We start from the raw sequence: 21,847 nt of genomic DNA, 5'->3' as shown, positions 1-21,847 counted from the left end.
CGCCCTGCGGAGCTGGGGACACCACGTGCCAGGATGTCCCATGCACGGGTGCCACTGCAGCCCTGGTTACCATTCTTGTAGCAGGTGAAACCAGTCACCGCAGTGAATTCCACACACAGAAAACCATGCAGTCACCGTCACACTGCCAGGGCTGTCGTGGGCCCTGGGAGGCAGGAGTCCACAGGAGAGATTCCATGTTGGGATGTGCCTGGTGCCCGCTCTGGCTCAGCCTGGCTCTCAGGCTGTGGGGAGAGGTCCCCAAAGGCTCACAAGCCCTGCTCCTGCCCACCAGACTGAGCCCAAGCCAGGGCTCAGGGACCTCTTGACAGAGCTGATTGGCAGGCACAGACAGAGCCCCTGGGACTGAGGCTTTTCTCTGGAGCCTCCCACATTCTGGGGGCGAGGACCCCAGCTGCAGCTGCATCCACAGGCACCAGGGGAAGGGACTGGCACCAAGGAATCTGTGCAGAAAGTGTGGGGCCCCCCACTGAGCAGGGCTGCCTCCAGCTGGGATTGCGTGGCACTTCCCCAGCAGGAACCTCTCTGACGTACCAGGTCAAGGCTGGTTGAGAAACATAGAGCCAGGGCTTGGGATGAGCCGAGAACCAGAAAGGGCTGACAGCGCTCCTCCACAGGGCTTTGCCTGGGTGTTCCCTCCCGGTGCAGGAATGCGCTGCTTCCTGGTCTCCCATGGCATCCTCCACCTGCCCACCCCGTTTAACTCGCCCTTATCTCAGTCTGTCTCCTGATCTTTTCGTTTTCTTCATGGGGCATATCCCACTTCAGCACTGTCTTGTTTTGAATTTGCTGACACCTGCCTCACCCCACCCCCTGCGCCTGCTCTCGACCGCAAGCCAATGATGTGAGGGGTGTCCTGACCTCATCCCCAGCGTCTCAGAGCCTGCACGGAGACTCAGACACACCAGCTATGGTGTCCAGTGGTGGGATGGCAGCTCAAACCTGGGATGGAGGATGGAAGAGCGGGTGGGGAAGGAGCTATGAGGGTGCAGGGGCACCTGGGACAAGGTGGGGACCCTGGCCTCATCCATACTAAATCATTTAAGCAGCATCCTCAAAGATTCAGCCACTGGAGGAAACAGCCAGGGAAGGGGATTTTATGCTTCATCTCCTGTTTTGTTTGGCAAATGAGAACCACTGCTCTTCCCGCAGCATGGCAGACCCCTGCCCCAGGGCCTGCACCTTCCTTCCCCCTGCACTGGGCTGTTCTGGCTAAATGATCTCGCTGATACCTTGGGAACTGGGCGATAAGGCTCGTGCCTGAGTAATTTCTACCTCCAGGCCCTCCTGAGAATCACAGTAAAATGTGGATGTTGCCAGGTTCTGCCAACACGTTTTCTAGTCGGCCCTCTCTTGGGAGTCTGGGCAGGCAGGGGAGGGGAGTGAGAGAAGGAGTCAGTCTCCATTTTTAGGTTGAATTCCCTTTTGGAAGGCGCCCTGTCTGTCTTTGGCAGGGATGCAGAGAGGGGTGGAGCACAACCCCAGCAGCGCAGCTCAGCCAGCATCTCCCCAAGCACTTCCTTGAGTATTTCCTTCATCCCTGGGCAGGTGAGGGCAGCCACAACTCCATTCGGATTAGTTTGATCAAATGTTTCTCTGTATTTAAAGACCCATATTTGGAAAACTCCAACTCTGTGCATACCAATCACTGTATACTTAAGAGATGGCAATTCACCAGTGGAAGTCTGGCCACATAGGTAGGGTGGCCAAACTGAGCAATACTGGGTGCCCAGTGATATAGTTTGAATGCATATCCTTGCCCAAATCTCACGTTGAAATATAATCCTCAATCTTAGAGGTAGGGCCTGGTGGGAGGTGTTTAGATCATCTGGGTGGCTCTTTCATGAATAGCCTGGGTCATCCCCTGGGTGATGAATGAGCTCTTGTTCTGAGTTCACATGAGATCTGGTTGTTTAAGAGTATGTGACACCTCTCCCCATAATACTCTGTCTCTTGCTCCTGCTCTGGTCATGTGACATGCCTACTCCCCCTTTACCTTCCACCATGATTGTAAGCTTCCTGAGGCCTCCTTAGAAGCCAAGCAGATGCCAGCACCAGGCTTCCTGTAAATCCTGCAGAACCATGAGCCAATTAAACCTCTTTTCTGTATAAACTATCTGGTCTCAGGTATTTCTTTATAGCAATGCAAAACCTGCCTAATATAGAAAATTGGTACCAGGAGTTGGGTATTGCTATAAAGACACCAGAAAATGTGGAAGCAACTTTGGAACTGAGTAATGGGGACAAGTTGAAAGAGTTTTGAGGGCTCAGAAGAAGACAGGAAGATGAAAGAAAGTTTGGAACTTCTTAGAGACTGGTAAAATGGTTATGACTACAATGCTGATAGCAGTATGAACACTGAAGTCTAGGCTGCTAAGGTCTCAGATGGAAATAAGAAACTTATTGGGAAATGGAGCAAAGATTACACATGTTATGCCTTAGCAAAGAGCTTGGTTGCTGCCTTCTGTTCTGCCCTAGGGATCTGTGGAAGTTTGAACTTCATAGTGATGATTTAGCGGATCTGGTGGGATAAATTTCTAAGCAGCCAAGTGTTTGAGATGTAGCCTGGCTGCTTCTATCAGCCTATGCTCAGATGCAGAAGCAAAGGAGTAACTTAAAGATGGGACTTATATTTAAAAGGGAAAAAAAGCATAAAAGTTTGGAAAATTTTCAGCCTGACCATGTGGCAAATAAAAAAAAACAAAAAAAAAGCTTTTTCAACAGAAGAATTCAAGCAGGCTGCAGAGCAACCACTTGCTAGAGAAATTTGTGTGAATAAAAAGGAGCCAAGTGCTAATATCCAAGACAATGGGAGAAAGGCCTTGAGGGCATTTCAGAGATCTTCCTGGTCTCTACTCCCATCACAAGCCCTGAGGCCTATGAGGACTAAATGATTTTGTGGGTCAGGCCCAGGGCCCCCCTGCCCTGTGCAGCCTCAGGACACTGCTTTCTGTATCCTGGCAGCTCTGGGTGCAGCCTGGGCTCAAAGGGGCCCAGGTATAGCTCAGGCTGCAGCTCCAGAGGGTGCAAGCCATAAGCCTTCCACATGGTGTTAAGCCTGCAGGTGCACAGAGTGCAAGAGTTGAGGCTTGGAAGCCTAGATTTCAGAAGATGTATGGAAAAGCCTGGATGTCCATGCAGAAGCCTGCTGCAGGGGTGGAACCCTCACAGAGAATATCTACTAGGGCAGTGCTAAGGGGAAATCTGGGGTTGCAGCTGCCACACAGAGTCTCTAATGGGGCACTACTTAGTGGAGCTGTGAGAAGGGAACCATCCTCTTCCAGACCCTAAAGTGGTAGAGCCACTGACAGCTTGCCTCCTACACCTAGAAAAGCCACAGACACTCAACGACCTGTGCAAGCAGCTGTGGGGGTTGTATCTTGCAAAGCCACAGGGGTGGAGCTCCCCAGGGCCTTAAGAGCCCACCCCTTGCATCGGTGTGTCCTCAATGTGGGACATGGAGTCAAAGGAGATTATTTTGTAGTATTAAGATTTAATGACTGCCCTTCTGGGTTTCAACTTTCACGGGGACTGTAGCCCCTTTCTTTTGGTCAGTTTCTCTCCCTTTTGGAATAGGAACGTTTACCCAGTGCCTCTGCCTCTGTTGTATCCTGGAAGTAAATAACTTGTTTTGATTTTACACACTCACAGGTAGAAGGAAAAAACATCTCTAGATGAGACTTTGGACTTGGGACTTGAACTTTTCAGTTAACACTGGAAATTAGAGTCAAGACTTTGGGGGACTATTTGTAAGGCATGATTATATTTTGCAATGTGAGAAGGGCATGAGATTGTGGAGGGGTCAGGGGTGGACTTACATAGTTTAAATGTATGGCCCCACCCAAATCTCATGTTGAAATGTAATCCCCAGTCTTGGAGGTGGGGCCTGGTGGGTGGTGATTGGGTCATGGAGGAGGATCCCTCATGAATGCCTTGGGCCATCCCTTTGGTGATGAGTGAGCTCTTGCTTTGAGTTCACATGAGATCTGGTCATTTAAGAATGTGTGGCACCCCTCCAGCCCCTCACTTTCTCCTGCTTTCACCATGTGCCATGCCTGCTCCCCATTTGCCCTCCATCATGATTGTAAGCTTCCTGAGGTTTTCCTAGAAACTGAGCAGATGCCAGCACCATACTTCCTGTAAAGCCTGCAGAACCATGAATGAGTTAAACCTCTTTTCTTTATAAATTACCAATTCTTGGGTATTTCTTTATAGCAATGCAAGAATGGCCTAAGACACCCAGTTAAATTTGAATTTCAGATGAACAAGGAGAAATATGCTGTATAGGCATGTCCCACAGAATCAGGCAAGCCCATTTGGGGCAGGCTCAGGACTGTGCACCAGGCTGGCTTTCTGCTCGCCCGCACTTCCTGGTTCCTATGCAGGTGGGTTTGGCCATGTGACTCGTCCTGATGAGGTGTGAGCACAAGTGACATCTGTCACTTAAGCAGAGGCAGGATCCTCCCACATCTGTCTCATGGGCAACACAATGGTACCCACGCCCTGGACTCTGAGTGACCACGTGGAGCCAAGTGTGCAGACTCTGAAGGAGGAGATATGTCCTGGCCCAGCATTCCATGCCCACCTCCTGTGGGATGACGGAGCTGGACCAGCTGCTACACAGCTGTTATTGGCAGTATCCCTCAAGAGAAAGGTAATTATTGACTGCTCACATAGGAGGCCCAGAGCATGGCACCCCGGGCAAGAAGTTAGGGGATGATGCAAAGCTCCAACAGGCAATGCCGGCTCCTTGGAGTGGCTCAGCTTGGCTCACATGTGGCTCTTCCTCGGAACAGTGTTCTCCCATCCCCTCCAACAGAATGGCCACCTCATCTGTCACAGAGTCCCCAAATGTGGCCCTGCTAGAGCTGCCTCCCCCTCTGGAGGTGGAAGCATGGTCCCTGGAAATGGCAGATCCTCAGAAGCTGGGTGGGGAGCCTGAAATGTCTCCTTCTGCCACTTGATAAGGCAAATGATGGGTTTGTTTCTAGAGAAATCTTATCCCCACCTCCTAAAATCTTAAATCTGTTGCCAGGTGCCCAGAACCTGAAAATACAAGCCTGACATGGCTGGGCTTTCCAGTGAGATGTCTCTGGGGGAGAGATACTGAGCTGCAATGTGAGGCTGAGATCTGCTTATGTGGGGAGCCCACCTTCTCAGCTGCCCAGTGCCCCCAAACCCCTAGCCTCCACTTCTCCCCAAAGACTCTCCAAGGCCTCCATCATTCAAGCTGGGAGTGAAGTCTGAGACTAGCGTTGCCTTTGTGGTATCTTCCACTCAGATGCCCTGTGGGTCTTCTTAAAAAGAATAACAGCCAGCAAGAGGGAAAGTGGATAATTTCTAAAAGGTGAGTTGGCAAGTGTGGTTTTCTCTCTGCGGACAGTGGACGGTGGGGGGTCACAGGGAAAGCTGGCTGAAGAAGGGGATCTGTGGGGTTCAGAGCACCCGAGGGCCACCTCAGAGCAGAACTGTGGAAAGGTAGTGCATTTGTTTGTTTTCATGCTGCTATTAGAGACATACCTGAGACTGGGTGATTTATAAAGAAAAGGGACTGGGCACGGTTGCTCACGCCTGTAATCCCAGCACTTTGGAAGGCAGAGGCGGGCAGATCATCTGAGCTCAGGAGTTCAAGACCAGCCTGGCCAACATGGTGAAACCCCATCTCTACTAAAAACACAAAAATTAGCTGGGCTTGATGGCACATGCCTGTAATCCCAGCCACTCGGGAGGCTGAGGCAGGAGAATTGCTTGAACCCAGGAGGCGGAGGCTGCAGGGGGCTGAGATCACGCCACTGCACCTCAGCCTGGGCAACAGAGAGAGACTCTTTCAAAAAAAAAGAAAGAAAAGAAAAGGAGGTTTAATGGACTCATAGTTCCACATGGCTGGGGAAGCCTCATAATCATGGCAGAAGGCAAAGAAGGAGAAAGCCAAGTCTTACATGGTGGCAGGCAAGAGAGAGTGTGCGCAGGGGAACTCCCCTTTATAAAACCTTCAGATCTCGTGAGACTTATTCACTATCACGAGAACAGCACAGGAAAGACCCACCCCCATGATTCAATTACCTTCCACCAGGTCCCTCCCACGACAGGTGAGAATTTTGGGAACTACAATTCAAAATGAGATTTGGGTGGGGACACAGCAGAGAGGTGGAACATGTTGCAGCTTTGCAGCCTAAGAAAAGTTCTGACAATCAATCTGTGGCTCTGATGAACATACTTCATTCATTTTCTGAGGCTGTTTAAAATAGGATCTGGAAAATGCTAGCCTGACACGGATGGGCTTTCTCGGGGTCTGGAGACCAGACGTCCCAAACTGAGGTGTGGTCAGGGCCCTGCTCCCTCTGAGACTCTGGGTAGAATCGGTCCTTGCCTCCTCCCTGCTTGTGGCCAGCCATCCTGGAGTTCCTGGGCTTGCCGGCGCATCACTGCAATCACTGCCTAGTTCCTGGGCTTGTCGGCACGTCACTGCAATCTCTGCCTCCTTGTCTCGTGGTATTCTCTCCGTGTGTTTCTTCTGGGACACAGGTCATCGGGTTTGAGGCCCACTCTAATCCGGTATGGCCACATTTCAACCTACCTAGTTACATCTGCAAAGACCCTATTTCCAGATAAAGTCATTCCGAAGGTTCGGGGTGGACATTGTTCAACCTGGTACACCCAGGTGCGCAGATCCTTCAAAACTGAAAGTGGATTCGCAGGCCCGAATGAGCCGCGAATTCCAGTCTTTTGGGGCCCAACCAGGGTCCTGATCTCTGGAATGAGGGAAAGCAGTAGTCGGGAAGGGGGCAGTTCGGCCGGGAGCCCCCTCCTCAGATGGCCTTGGCTGTGCGGGGCATGTTGGGCCGGCCATCCAGCCCCTGATGTGCCCCACCCGTGACAGAGACCAGGCGGCCCCGAGCCGGCAGCACGTGCACGGTCATCCAGGACACAGCCCAGGGCCTGCAGCGGGCAACGGCTTCTGCTGGGAGCACTTCCATCTGGAAACCAGAGAGGTGTCCACAGAGAAGGGGCAGGACCTTCCCCTCCCCGTCAGGGCTGGCTAGGCGGCAACCTCGCCATGGAGGAAAATCCTTCCACCTGGAGCCGAAACTCCATGGAGATGATAAATCTCTCCTCATGTCGGCTTCCAGAAACGACGCCTGCCATTTGCAGATGAAAAATGTCGGCGAGCCGGCTGGAAGCGGCAGGCACATGGCAGAAAGGTTAGCTCTCCTGCCTCTCCCCCGAACACAAAGCCTTTTCTTTCTCCAGCTGGAAGTGAGCACGCCTCATGAATGCAAAGCGCTCTTTCAACATTCGATTTTAAATTCTTTGAATTAAATCTGGATCCTTCCGGGCCCTGTGTTCTCCCGGTTATTTATCACTGGCTAAGTGTAGAAGTCTGTTCGGCGTCTCCTGGGACTGCTGACTTAGGAGCTGCATCTGAAATGTTATAAACTATTTAAAACCAAAAGCTCGGCTGTGTCCAGTCGGAGGGAGCGCATTTGCAGGCCGCGCTGGGAGCGCTGGGAAAACGAGCACTGGCCCCCTGCACACACACTCATTCTGCCTGGCCTTCCTCTGGGTAATCACTTTAATACACTTGAAAGTAAACCTTTTCCCCACCAAGGCAGGGCGATTTTTTCCCGTTATTTAGCAAACATTGATTTTTATTCCCTCCCCCATGGTCCTGCCTCTCTGTGAAATTAACAAGCCAGCTTTGTCCCCGCATCCCCACCGCCCCCACCCCGCCGCCTCCCCAGGCCGGTGGCAGTCCCACCACGCGCCGGCAGGGGGCGAGAAAGCCTCTCTTTTGAGGGCCCCACGCGGCGCTCCCGCGGGACCCGCCTGGGTCTGGGCTCCTGGGACAGGGAAGCCGGCCTTCTCCCCCGATGCGGGGGCAGAGAAAGACCCAGTTCCTTCCGGACGTCGCACATCAGGACCTGCGATGCTGAAGAATGAGGAACTGGGTGGAAATCGTGGTTTGAAGCAGGGAGAGCTTCCCCCGCCCCATCTCTCAGGAGCCCTGCTGGGTGCCCCTGCCAGGTGCCCCTGCCAGGTGCCCCTGCCACCTGTCCGTGCCACCGGGGCCAAGCTCCCCAAAAGGCCGTGCGTGGCGGGCTCAGTCCCCAGCCCTACCCGGAAACTGGCTGACAGCACTGTCCCTGCTGACAGCAGAGGAAACTGGGCCGGAGTGGCTGGAATTGGGTGGGAGCTCCCACTGGGTGACTCTGCACCTCAATCCTGTGGCTCTGGCCTATGCCCTGTCCAGAGGAGCTCCAAGATGGCCCTCGATGTGCCATCTCGTTTGGGTGACTTCTGCCCCTCAGCTGGGCTGACCAGCGTGCTTCTGATGGGTGGAGAGTAGCACGGGTGACACCGCTTCCCAGAGAGGGTTCTGGCGAGGCCCTGGCCTCTGCGTTGGCTGGCTGTCTCCTTCTGTCTCTCTCCCCACCTTTTGCTCTGGCTCTCTGTTTTCCTCTTCCTCCCTGTCTCTCTGTTTTCCTCTTCCTCCCTGTCTCTCTGTTTTCCTCTTCCTCCCTGTCTCTCTGTCTCTGTCTCCTTTGCTGTCTCTGTCTCTTTCTCTGTTCTCCTCTGTCTCTGTGTCTCTCTCTGTCTCTGTCTCTCACCCTCTCCTCCTCTCTGTGTCTCTCTCCCTGTCTCTGTCTCTTTCTCCATTCTCCTCTGTCTCTGTGTCTCTCTCTGTCTCTGTCTCTCACCCCCTCCGCCTCTCTCTGTTTCTGTGTCTCTCTCTCTCTGTCTCTGTCTCTCTCGGTTTGGTCCCCCCCAAGGGAAGCCGATGCCATGTGTGAAGCTACCTGGAGAGGTCCATGTGGCAAGGGACCAAGGCCGGACAATGGCTAGATGAGAGCTTGGAGGCCAAACTCCCCTCTCACTCCCCACTGAACCTTCAGATGAGACGGCAGCCCCTGCCCACAGCTCAGCTGCGGCCTCATCAGGACCTGAGATCCAAAGGCACCCACACAAGCTGTACCCAGATTTCCTGGCCCTCAGAAATGTGAGATGAGAAACACTTGTCTTAAGCTGCTGAAGCATGGAATAACTCCCTACCTGGCCGGACAGGACTGGAGAGTAACTCCCAGCGTGGCTGGAGAGGGCCACGGCCCCTCCTTCTCTGCTCCTCATGCAGCAGCCTCTCCTGAAATGCCCACCAGGCTCCTGCCTCTCACTGGGTGCTATGCTGTCACCTGGATCCCCAAGGCGGGGAGCTCCGCTGCTCGCTGTGCACAAACACAGCCAGTTCCCAGTGGGCAGGCGGCACCTGCTGAACTCCGGCCCCCTCTGAAATGCATGTATTCACATCCTAGCCCCTAGTACCTAGGAATAGGACGAAATAGGGTCTTTGCAGATGATCAAGGCAAGATGAGGTCATTGAGGTGGGCCCTAACCCAAAAGGACTGGTGTCTTTGGGAGAAGGGGAACCCAGATGCAGAGGCATAGACAAGGCCGACTAGAGTGATGCCACCACAGCCCAGGAGCCCCAGACACCAGGAGCTGGGGCTGGAGCAGGGGCCTCCCCAGTGCCCTCAGAGGCTGGCGGCCCCATCCACACCCTGATGTTGGACTTCCGGTCTCCAGAACCGCGGGAGGATGAATTTCTGTGGTTTCCACTGCTGAGTTTGCAGCACGTGCTTCCAGCAGCCCCAGGACATGGGTGCATCGGCTGCCAGAATCCACCCTTCCATTAGCCGTCGAGATTTTAGAAGACCTTGGGAGGAAAGCGACCCTTTGAGGAATTGTCCCATGGTTCTTCACATATGGGGTGTTGGACCCTGGGAAGGGGAAGGAGGAAGCTGGGAAGCATTTTTCTGCCAGTTTCTGTCCACATTGTGAGCACATGCATCCCTGCATGGACCAGCCCTGAGTTCAGGTGCAGCCCCAAAGTACACAGCAAGCGCATGCAGGTGGGCGTGCAATGCAATTGATGGCGCTTCTTTTGTAACAGAAAAAAGAAAAAACAGAAAACTTCAACAATTGAACAATTATTAAATGGAAATACCTCAACAGGGGTTGGTCTAATAAAGTGGGCAAAGCAGACAACAGTCACTGGGCAGCCGTTCGGAAGAGCAGCACTTGCTCCACATGCTCGCTCCGAGGAGGAGGGGCAGGGACACATTGGGGATGCGCCTGACCCAGGTTAACCACAGTGACACTGGAGCAGCAAGCGGGGCCGGGAAGGGGCTTCCCAGCACCTCACACCATGCTCAGTGCCAATGCTCCAGGTCAAAGCCCAGTTCCCCTTGAAAGTCTTAATACGAATGCGAGCAGTGCTCTCTGGAAGGAGATGGGCGTGGGCAGTCTGTTCTCATCCCTCAGCCCCCGTATGCCTGTGGCCTTGCCCGGCCAGCCTCAAGCCTGCTCCAGCCTCACCTGCTGTGGATGGGACACAGGAGGGGCCTGGCTCCCATACCCCCCAGCACATGCGTGCACAGAGCAAAATATTTCCAAGTCCGGAGGAGTGAGGCTGCCCTGTGCGCTGACGCCACCCTGTCCCTGGCAGGTGAGCAAAGACACTGCCCAGCCTCCAGACTTAGGGTCCTTGCAGCCTGGTCCTCCCACCACCCTCCTGCCTGTGTTCCTCTGGGGCAGGGATGCCTGGTAGCTTTGCAGTGTCTGGGCTCACTCTCCTCCTCCCCTACTCCAGGGTTGGATGCTCCCCCCGCCCTGCAGTGAGGCACTGAGTCCCGGCCAGGGGAAGCGCCGAGCCCCTGCATTGGAAAATAACAAGAGTACTCATAATGCTGATGACTGAGCAGAGCTCACCTGAGGATGTGCATGCTCGTGAGCGCTTTGGGGCTGCACTGGCACTCGGGCCTCGGTGACCTTGCCCATGAGCCTCACTCCAGGACCCTGCACGGAGAGCTGAAGAGGGCCGGTCCCATGTGGACTGAATGTTCCCCTGCAGAGTCCTCTGTGAAGCCGTTTAACACCCAGCGTGGTGGGGTCAGGAGATGGGGCCTTTGGGAGGTGATTAGGGTCCTTGTGAGTAGAGAATGAGACCAGAGCCCCTTCCCTGTCTGCCACTGAGGACACAGTCAGAGATGACCCTCACAGACCCTGAGGTGCTGGGCCTGATCTCAGACTCCCAGGCTCAGAACCCTGAGAGGTCAGCGGCTGCTGCCGAAGTCCCCAGGCTGTGTGATTTTGTGAGAATGCCCTCAATGGCAGCAGCCCATCTCTGGGCACCACACGGAGCAGTCCACCAGCATCTGGCTGCATGTGGATGATGCCACTGAGATGTGGTCTTGGGCCCCAGGGCTTAGCCCACCCTCATGGGTGGCACCTACTCGACACCCCACAAGGGAGACAGTCCTGGGGTCTGCGTTTTCTAGCCCAGCCTGCAGTGGGGAGCAAGTCACAGAGCCCTGGAAGCTGCTGCAGGGAGGGCCCTTGTCTTTTTAGCATCCAGAACCCAATATTCCCAAACCTCCATCTCAGGCTCCTGCCACACCTGTCCCAGGTGAGAGGCCGCCTCTGCAGCCATTGTGTGCCTAGGTGGGGCTCATCCCCTGGCCAGGGAAGCTGGAGCCGCCACTCCCCTGAGGCCACCCCTGCTGGCCACTAATTGGTTGAGGCTCTGGGCACCACGGAAGGAAAGAAGAGATGGAGGGAGGGAGGAGAGAGGAAAGGAAGGAGGAAGGAAGGAAGGAGAGAGGAAGGGAAGGAGGAAGGTAAGGAGGGAGGAGGGAGGGAGAAGGGAGGAAGGGAAAGTGAGGAGGAGAGGGAGGGAGGTGGGAGGGAGGGAGGGGGGAAGTGGGGAGCCAGGGGAGGGAGGAAGGCTGGATACATGAAGTATGGCTGGAAAGATGGATACTGGGTGGGTGGATGCGTGGGTAGTTGGATGGAGGGGACTCGGATTCCATCTTAGGGACTCACAAGGGCTGAGCTGTGGGGGAGAATGCTGGGGCTTGGGCCCTTCTGGGGTGATGGGTAGAGAGGTGGAGGAGCAGCCATACTGGATCCTCCTGTGGCCGCTTGTGGGCCCCGTGCTCCCCACACCCTCCTCACTCTTTTGAGGACAGTGCGCCTCCTGCCATCTAAGAGTCACCCTGTTCCTTCACCACTGACACTGGCATGGAACCCTCAGCAAGAGGGATCTGGCCACCATATGTGGGCCGGCACTAATGAGCCCAGTCCACTGGTCAATAATTGGCTGAGGCTCTGTCCACCAGTGACAGATGGAACCAGGGACAATGGGGCCGACAGAGAGGCCCCTTGCCCAGGTTTTGGGTGACCCAGGCACCCTGAGCCAGGCTGGTGGGGGCAGGGGGTGCCCAGCAGATACAGGGCTGCCCACTCCAAGCTCAAATGCCTGACAGCTTCCTGGGGACACCCACATCCATCCACCTCCAGCTGCAGTCTCAGGGCCCATACCCGGGGATGGGAGGTGGGTGGGGGGTGCTGGGGGAGTGGGAGGGGGCTGTGCTAGGCGCGACTCCTCCAGCAGAAGGAAAAATGAGGCTTTCTGTGTAGGACGAAATGATGACCCCAGAATCATCTCAGGGTGAGCCCTGCCCCGGAGGGGGTTGGCGGTACGGCCAGCTCACCCATAAACTTGTTCAAGTGATTTATGAGGCTTGGTCAGCACGGGTGGGGGTGGGCCAAGGCGGAACTGTGGCCCCTAATTGGAGCAGGGAAAGGAGGACGTCCTTGTGTTAATAACAGCCTTCGCCACCAGCGCTCCCCATGAGCTCCAAGTCCGCTCAGCCACTGGGGTTTCTGTCCAGTTGGACATCAAATCCCCCCAGGTGACAGGGACCACTGTGGGTCTCACACGGGCACCTCCAGGAGGTGCAGACACAAGTAGTCAGAGGGTCGAAGGTGTTTCCTCATGGACGGTGAGCACGGCGTCTCCCACCACTGACGGGAGGAGGCCGAGGTTCCCAGGCACCTGAGAACCGAGAACCGCAGGGAGGAACTTCTGCCCTGGGGACAGCTGGAAACCAGTAGAATGTCACGTAGTTTGTGGCTCATAAACCCACTGGATCTTCTCAGTGGCCATGTGGTGCCAGCCCCAGACAGCGGACAGGCCTACTTGGTGGTGGGGTCTTCAGGGTCCTTCCTGCTTCTTCTGGCTCTGCCCACAAGGCAGACAATTCTTCAGTGAAACACTGAGCAGCCAGGACAGAAGCATCTGCCGAGCCGGCGGCCGGGCCCTGAGCCGGGCCTTGCCCCTGAGGTTCTCGGCTCCAACAGCAAACCCAGATATGACAGTGATGGAGCCAGCGTCGCCCCGGGTGTCCAAGCATCCCGATGGTAACTAGGGCAAGACCACCCTGCCTGCGAATTGCTTCTCCCAAATAGACAAACAGCAATGTGGTGGGCTTCGAAGGGCCTGCTCTGTCAGGCATGTGGCATCCTGGCCACGACTCTCTTGAGTTACCAGGATGGGTCAGGGCACCAGACCCAAGGCCAAGGGCACCACTTCTCCCAGGCTCAGCAGGGAGAGTGAAAACATTTAGGGAAAAAAGGACCCAGCCCAGGGCCACTGTGCCCCAGCTTTCCCAGCTGTGTACTTGGGGGTATGCCCTTGTCTTCTCCAAAACAGGGACTTGCAGGGGTCATGGAGGGACCGAGAAGAGCTGGAAACAGGTGGAAAGTCCCAGACCTAATGTGGGGGCTGGGGAAGCAGCCGGGCCGGGGAGGGTGGGGACCGGGGCCTGTGTGTTTTTGCAGGACGTGCACAAGGGTAAGAGGCTGTGCCCGGGATGCTGTGACTGTGCCTTGTGACAGCAACAGGGGACGGAGGAACCTCAGAAGCCCCACAACACCCCACCAGGAGCTCAGCAGCCCAGGCTTAGCGGCGTCTGCCTCCTCCTCTGTCCTACCTGCAAATGCCCAAGACCCTAGCCCGCCCGGGGCCACCTCAACGTGGGTGTGTGCCTGACCCAAGAGCCCTCCCCACCAGCACTGTCACTGCCTCCCACTGTGGCCACCGGCAGAGCCAAAATCTAGAAAGCATTGGAGCATGTTCCTCTCAGCTCAGCCCCGAGTGTTGGGCAACACTGAGGCACTTCCAGCCACACCTGAGAACCAAGGATGCGGACCCTCTGTGACGGCTGCAGCTGGAACCCCAAGGCGCAGCAGCCAGCCAGGGAACGCTCTCCCCGAAACGTGAGACTCGAAACCTTAGCAATCCCCGCAGTTGGTGGTGGATCTGGGCTGTGCAGAGCCGGGGTCTGGGAGACAACACAGCAGGCTCAGTCGTCCCAGCCTTGGGAGCCCTTCCCAGGCCGAGGCCATCTCTACAAGGTAAAGAGGGCTTAGCTGGGGGCTGTGGGCAGAGAGGGCTCAGCCGGGGGGGCACGTCCCATCCCTGAGCGGCACTCTCTCGCCCTCCTGGGTAAACCTGGTGCCCATCTGGGCCCATCTCTGGTAGCATCGGCTGATGTTGAGCCAGTGCTCAGCAGGGCATGTGACTGAGAGGGACCTTGCCCCTCTGCAGAGCCAGGAGACAGCCTCCCAGATCCTGTCCCAGGGCTTCAAAGGGCCAGCCTTGTGGAAAGCCACGCCTCTGCCAGGACCCCAGGCTGTGCAGGTCAGCAGGGATGGGCCCACTTGTATCTCCCAGGACTGGCGCCTGTGGTCTCCCAGTTCAGCGAGGAGGGAACCCTTCCCGTGCGGGGTGGTCCTTCTGTTGTGAGTGTGGCTGCACAGGACAGCCAGTAAGGCATTGGAGGATGACTCACCTCGCAGCCTGGGACCTGCCTGGAAGATGGCCTTCCAGGGGGGCCCCCTCTGCCCCTGCCCACTATCGAACAGGAACAGGGTGAGGATGGTGCCTGCCCCTGCCCCAGGACACTCTTCCCGTCCCCTAGCACAGGCCTCAGGTGACCCTCAGCAGGACCTGTGGGGTGACCTTGATGTGGGCAGGGAGGAGCTCCAGGGCCTGGGTCAGCAGGTTTTGAAGGAGGCCTCAGGGCCCCAGGCCATGCCCATGGGTCAGTGCCTCCATCCACACCTACAGCCTCAGGGAGCCCGGGGTCTCTGAGACAACTGCAAGCAAGCTGTGTGGTGGCTGCCATCGTTTCCAGAGAAATGGAGATTTAAAAGCCACAGCCGCCCTGGCACGCGTTTGACTCAGTTTCCCTCTGGGGGGGGTGCCCTCTAGGAAAATCCTTCAATAATCAAGTTTTTGTTGACTCCCACCCAGGGATTAGTGGTGCCCACAAAGCCATGTGTCAGCAAGACACGTCTGCACACACATCAACAACGAGTGTACAATGCGTGTCTACACCACCCATCTACCCCATGCGTCTATACGGCACATCCATACGTGTCTGTACCTTGTGTGTACACCACATATCTGTACCACGTGTCTAGACTGCCCATCTACAACATGTGTCTACACCACCATTGGATTAATGCCTGCTGCTGGGTCAGCAGGGCAGGCAGGACACACACAGGGGACCACCAGCAGGAGCTGAGGGGCTCCAGAAGGGGAGTGACCCCGGGAGGCGTCCTCTGGGAGAACTCTGGTGGACCAAGCTGGGCTGGAGCATGATTGTGGATATGACAGGAGAGGGAGAATAAACCTCATATTCTCCAAGGCCACCTCCAACCTCCTTAGGAAAAAAGTGAAGCTGGTTCCCAGATTGGATCCCCTCGCACTTTCTCCCTAAGCGGAAGACCAAGCTGGGGTCTGAGTGCCGGGCGTGCACTGTTGTGGGTCCTCTGATAGTCCGGAGCTGGTGCCCTTGGCCTGGCCTAGTGCCTCCTTCCTGGTCATGCTCAGGCCTTGACCCTTAACAGCCTGGTCATCTCTGAGCATTGCTCTGTGGTTGTGACCTGATTGTGTGGCAGCTCGTAGACACAGAGAGGTGTCACAGGCTGCAATCCAGGCAGCCCATATGAAACCAGCGGGCCATATCTTCAGGGCTGTTGGGGTTCCCAACTCTATGGCTGCTCGACTTTGTTGTGTGCCGGCACTTCAGAGTCTGCAGAGAGGAATGAGGGGTCCTGGCCTCAAGCCAGAGCAGAGATGTATTCCTGGAAAAGGGCCAGCAGCCCAGAGGGCTTTGAATAGGGTCTACCCAGTGGGACAGATAGCCAAGACTAACGGGATGGAGGGAGGAGAAATCCCTGAGAGCTTCCTGGAGGAATCACTATTCAAAAGCACATTCTGTGTCTTTTGGGACAGAACTGCTTACAACACCCCTCCAACCTGGTGCTTGCTTCTCCCCCTTAGCAAAGGGAAGTGTTGTCACCCCAGAGGCTGCAGCTCAGGGGCCAGAGAAGCTGGTTTTCTAGGGTGCACCCAGGCTGGGCTGCTTCTCTCCACTCTGCCTCAGTCCACAGGCTTGTCCAGCACTGCCCTAGGATGCACTTGCCTCTCTCTCTTGAGCACCTCACCCTGTGGGGGATGGGGGACTCAGAGCCCCGCCCCCAGGGCCCCTGAGGCTCAGGACAATCGTTGCCTTGGCTGGATTGTTACCTAAGAGACAACCCCCTGGAAGAGGCCTCAGCAGGCCCAGGCCACCTGAAGGGAGAGCAGACCTGCGGCTGAGGGCGCGGTGGTAGCCCTGCCTTGAGACACCCCGGGAGCCGTGGGAAGAGCTGCGGGATCCCCTATTGCATCACAAAGTAGCCCTGGAGGGCTGATCTTTATTTTGATGAGGCTGAGAAGGGAAGGCTGTGGGCATGTTTAATCCGCACACTTTAGACTCCCCGGCTGTGATTTTTGACAATGGCTCGGGGCTCTGCAAGGCGGGCCTGTCTGGGGAGTTTGGACCCAGGCACATTGTCAGCTCCATCGTGGGGCACCTGAAATTCCAGGCACCCTCAGCAGGGGCCAACCAGAAGAAGTACTTTGTTGGGGAGGAGGCCCTGTACAAGCAGGAGGCCCTGCAGCTGTACTCCCCCATCGAGCGTGGCCTAATCACAGGGTGGGATGACATGGAGAGACTCTGGAAGCATCTCTTTGAGTGGGAGCTGGGCGTGAAACCCAGCAACCAGCCCCTGCTCGCGACAGAGCCCTCCCTGAACCCCAGGGAGAACCGCGAAAAGATGGCGGAAGTCATGTTTGAGAGCTTCGGCGTGCCCGCTTTCTACCTGTCGGACCAGGCGGTGCTGGCTCTCTACGCCTCGGCCTGCGTCACAGGCCTGGTGGTGGACAGCGGGGATGGGGTCACCTGCACTGTCCCCATCTTCGAGGGTTACTCCCTGCCCCACGCAGTCACCAAGCTCCACGTGGCGGGCAGGGACATCACGGAGCTCCTCATGCAGCTGCTCCTGGCCAGCGGCCACACCTTCCCCTGCGAGCTGGACAAGGGTCTCGTGGACGACATCAAAAAGAAGCTGTGCTACGTGGCCTTGGAGCCCGAGAAGGAGCTTTCCCGGAGGCCGGAGGAGGTCCTGAGGGAGTACAAGCTGCCTGATGGGAACATCATCAGCCTCGGGGACCCGCTGCACCAGGCGCCCGAGGCCCTGTTCGCGCCCCAGCAGCTGGGCAGCCAGAGTCCTGGGCTCTCGAATATGGTCTCCAGCAGCATCACCAAGTGTGATGCTGACATCCAGAAGATCCTCTCTGGGGAGATCGTGCTGTCGGGCGGCACTACCCTGTTCCACGGGCTGGATGACCGGCTTCTCAAGGAGCTGGAGCAGCTGGCCTCCAAGGACACCCTCATCAAGGTCACGGCTCCCCCCGACCGGTGGTTCTCCACCTGGATTGGAGCCTCCATCGTCACCTCTCTGAGTAGCTTCAAGCAGATGTGGGTCACCGCCGCAGACTTCAAGGAGTTTGGGAGCTCCGTGGTGCAGAGAAGATGCTTCTGAAGGCCGCTTCTTGTGGGGTACCGTGTGGGGTGAACCCTAGCCCCAGCTTTGGGAGGATGTTCAATAAAGGACAAATGCCGGAACACCTGGCCACCTCAGCTCAGTTCCTTCTTGGGGTGGCAGAGTCATTTCTGGCCCTGACGGTGCATCTGTGAAGTGTCTTGGTCCACACCCGCTCCCCTTCACTTCCTCGCAAGAAAGCCTGGGCTGAGGCCAGGCTGTGTCCATCTGCAGTTTGTGTGAAAGTAGGGCCCTGGGCCTCAGGTGAGTAGGGCGCTAGAGTCTGCATTCTAAACAAGGATCTTAGGTGGGCCGAGAGAGTCGGCAGGGAGGGTGGGGACTAGCGGGTGCACCTGGTTCTGATGGCTCAGCCAGAAACCCCTCCCTGTGTGGGCCCTTACCTAGCATGCCAGGGCCGGTGCTCTGCTCGTGGGAGGCCGGGCAGCTGAACAGGGTGGAGCTGTCGCTCTCAGCAGATAGGAACAGACAGGAACAGAAGTCACCATTTGTTTAGGGCCCTCTAAACTCAGGGGTCCTCCTCCCGAAGGAAGTACAAAGAATCAACACTTCTGCTTAGTGAGTGTGATTCTTCTGTTTATTTTTACTTTCAAGGATGTTTATAGCATCGTTGTTTGGGGGCAGAATGCTGGAAACAAAGTTAATGGCCATCACCAACGTTAACGGTTGAGTAAATTATGCATGGAGGGAATTTTTCCACATTGATGTGGTGGAATTAACCCAAAATATTATTGGGAGAGAAGTGGAAAATACAGATAACTCTTTATGCAATGGTCCTTCCCTTGGTTTTTTGGAAAAGAAAACAGCGCCCCTTCCCCACGTCTTTGCCTATGTCCGCTGCTTTGTATGGACCCATGCCTGTGTTCTATGTGGTTACCAAGTGCACACACTGTGGGTTCCAGCATGTCACCAAGGGAAGAGGGAGGGAGAGGCGATGCAGGTGGAAAGAAGAAAGGAGAAAAAAAGACTCAGGAAATTTAGCCTGAATGAAATAAACTCGTTTACCTGAAATGCGTGTGTCTTTCAATCTTTACAAGGTGTATCTTTTCCCACCATTTCACTTTCAACTGACTATGCTGTGTTGGAAGTGAGAATGGGGCTGGTCTGAAGACAGCGTATAGCTGGGTCATTTTCTTATCCACCCTACCAATCTCTGCCTTTCAATTGGTGTATTTAGTCCATTTACCTGGTAACTCATCAATATGTGGAATCTCAAGTCTGCCATCTGATCACTCTCTGCTATGTCTTCTGCTTCTCATTCCTATTTCTCTTTTCTTACCTCCCTCTGGGTTACCGGAACATGTTTCAGGATTGTGTCTTGATTTATTTAGCGTGTTTAGAGTACCTTGTTTTTGTAGGTTTCTTAGTGGTCACCCTGGGCATTACGCCGTATATGCCGGGATGTATATGATGTCACAAGCTACAGGCATTGACATGGTACCATTAGAGGGAAACGTGAAACCTTCTTCTGTCTGGGACCCTTCCCCCCTCACCTCTAAAACACAGTTGTCTTGTCTGCTGTGCGTGCACTGAATGCAACATCAGAGGGGGCTGAGATTTTTCCTTCAACCATCAAATATGATTTAAGAAGCTCGTCAAGTCGAATCTATTGACCCCTGTTTTTACCCAATCTGGTGTTCTTTTGTCCTGTGTGAACCCCAGACTCATTTTGCTGTTATTCCTCCTGTGTTTAGAGAGCTTCCTGCAGCCATTCTGCAAGGATAGGACACTGGCAACAGAATCTTTGCCTTCCTTCAACTGAGGTGACTTAATTTCTCCCTCATCCCTGAAGGCTGTGTCCACTGCAGTGGAATCTGCAGGTCACCGTTTCCTTTCAGCTCTCAGGCTCCCCAGCGCCTGGTTTCAGATCAGGCATCTTCTGTTACTCGCTGGGCTCCCCAGGTCACGGGTTGGGTCTCTGTGGCTGCTTCAATGTTTTCACTGTTTCTAGATTTCAGAACTTTAATTTTGATGCGTCTTGGGGTGGATTTCTTTGGGCTTATCCCATCACCTTTTCCCACCTTGTGAATGCTGGGGGTTCACCTCCCCACAGGGAGCCCACTGACCCTAAAGGTCAGGCTGAAGTGGTGGCGATGAGACTGGCTCACACCACCTGGCTCAGCCTCACTGCTGCTGCTGGGGGTGGTGGGGTGGGGTGGGGGGGTGGAGGGAGGTGGGGATAGGATGGGGGTGAGATGGGGAGGGAAGGGGATGGAGTGAGGTGAGGTGTGGGGGTAATGTGGGGGTGGGATGGGGTGGGAGTGAGGTGGGGGTAGGGTGTTAGATCAATTCCCCACTTTCCCACTGAAACCCAAAGGTGGGGTGTGGTGTTTTCATTGGTGTTGGGCTGGAGTAAGGAAGGTATTTCCAAAAAGCTATTCTGCTGGGTCACCCTGTTCCCAGGGGGAACAGTCTTTTCTGGGAGCTTTTTGTGTCTGTGCCTGTTGGAGATTTGGGTCAGAGGCTTCTGAGCACCCCGTAAGATACGTGTGGGAGACAGTCAGAAAGCCTGGGAGCCCCAGTCCCGAGGTCCCTGGGTGGCCTGCCCGCCTTCCACCCCCCAGTCTTTCTATGTGTGTTTGCTGTGTTACATCCAGCCTTTTAAGGGCCCCTGGGAGGAATGGGGCCCTTGAATGAGGTTTTTGTTTCTTTCTATGGTACCTGAAAGTTACAAGGAAATGTAGTGAGGGCTCCTGGCCTCCACCATCAAAGCCCTTCCTGTCAGGGTCACTCCAGTCTACAGGTGAGAATGTCAAGGCTCAGAAGCTGTGACTTTCCAAGGCCACACAGGGAGTTGAGAGCAGAGCTCAGCCCACAGTCCCAGACCACGGTTCTTTCTCCTTTGTATACTCCTTCTAGAGCCTTCTCCACTCCAGATAATCCCCATGTTACTAAACTACACCACAAATAAAATAGAACTAAAAGAAAACTCCCTTTTTCTATTCAAGACACCTGCTTCTCTTCTTATGATGGCTTCTGCCACTGCTGCTATTGCTATGGTGGTAGGAATGTGATAGTTGTGGTGATGATGGCAATGATGGTGGTGGTGGTGGTAATGGTGATGGTGGCGATGATGGTAAGGAAGATGATGGTGATGGTGATGATGGTAATGACATGGTGGTGTGATCATGATGATTGTGAGGATGGTTGTGGTGATGACGGTAATGGTGATGATGATGGTGGTGGTGGTGATGATGGTGATGGTGATGATGGTGATGATGACAATAATGATGGTGGTGATGATGGTAATGGTGATAATGATGGTGGTGATGATGATGATGGTGGTGATTATGAAGATGGTGGTGATGATGATAGTAATGATAATGATGGTGATGATGGTAATGCCATGGTGGTGATGATCATGATGATGGTGAGGATGATGATGGTGATGATAATGATGGTGATGATGATGGTGATGATGGTGGTTGTGATGATGGTGCCAATGATGGTGATGGTGATAATAACGATAATGATGGTGGTGATAATGGTGATGGCGATTATGGTAATGACATGGTGGTGGTGATCATGATGACGGTGAGGATGGTGATGGTGGTGATGGTGCTGGTGACAATAATGATAATGATAGTGATGATGATGATGGTGATGATGGTGGTGATGATGATGGTAATGATAGTGATGATGATGGTGATAACATAGTGGTGATGATCATCATGATGGGGAAGATGGTGGCAGTGATGGTGGCAGTGATGATGATGATGATGGTGATGGTGTTGATGGTGATGGTGGTGATGGTGATGGTGATGGTGGTGATGATGATGATGGTGATGGTGGTGATGATGGTGATGATGATGGTGGTGATGGTGTTGATGGTGATGGTGATGGTGGTGATGATGACAGTGATGGTGATGATGATGATGGTGATGATGATGATGGTGATGGTGGTGGTGATGACAGTGATGGTGATGATGATGGTGATGGTGATGGTGGTGATGACGGTGATGGTGGTGGTGATGATGATGGTGATGATGATGATGGTGATGATGATGGTGATGGTGGTGGTGATGGTGGTGATGAT

The 21,847-nt window shown here is 54.8% G+C and overlaps 1 protein-coding gene across 1 annotated transcript in view; it reads left to right on the top strand.

The window, feature by feature from the left end:
- The window catches only part of ACTRT2 (actin related protein T2), a 276,283-nt gene extending 258,407 nt beyond the window's left edge, over nucleotides 1–17,876 (top strand). Inside the window, exon 2 of the mRNA XM_055261849.2 lies at nucleotides 16,494–17,876. Coding sequence (XP_055117824.1) covers nucleotides 16,660–17,793 — 1,134 coding nt within the window. The 5' untranslated portion in view covers nucleotides 16,494–16,659 and the 3' untranslated portion in view covers nucleotides 17,794–17,876. The remainder of the gene's footprint in view (nucleotides 1–16,493) is intronic.
- The last annotated feature ends 3,971 nt before the right edge of the window (nucleotides 17,877–21,847 follow it).

The sequence above is a fragment of the Symphalangus syndactylus genome, chromosome 22 (assembly GCF_028878055.3).
Source record: "Symphalangus syndactylus isolate Jambi chromosome 22, NHGRI_mSymSyn1-v2.1_pri, whole genome shotgun sequence".
Lineage (NCBI taxonomy): Eukaryota > Metazoa > Chordata > Mammalia > Primates > Hylobatidae > Symphalangus > Symphalangus syndactylus.
This window is presented reverse-complemented; position numbering and strand designations above follow the sequence as displayed.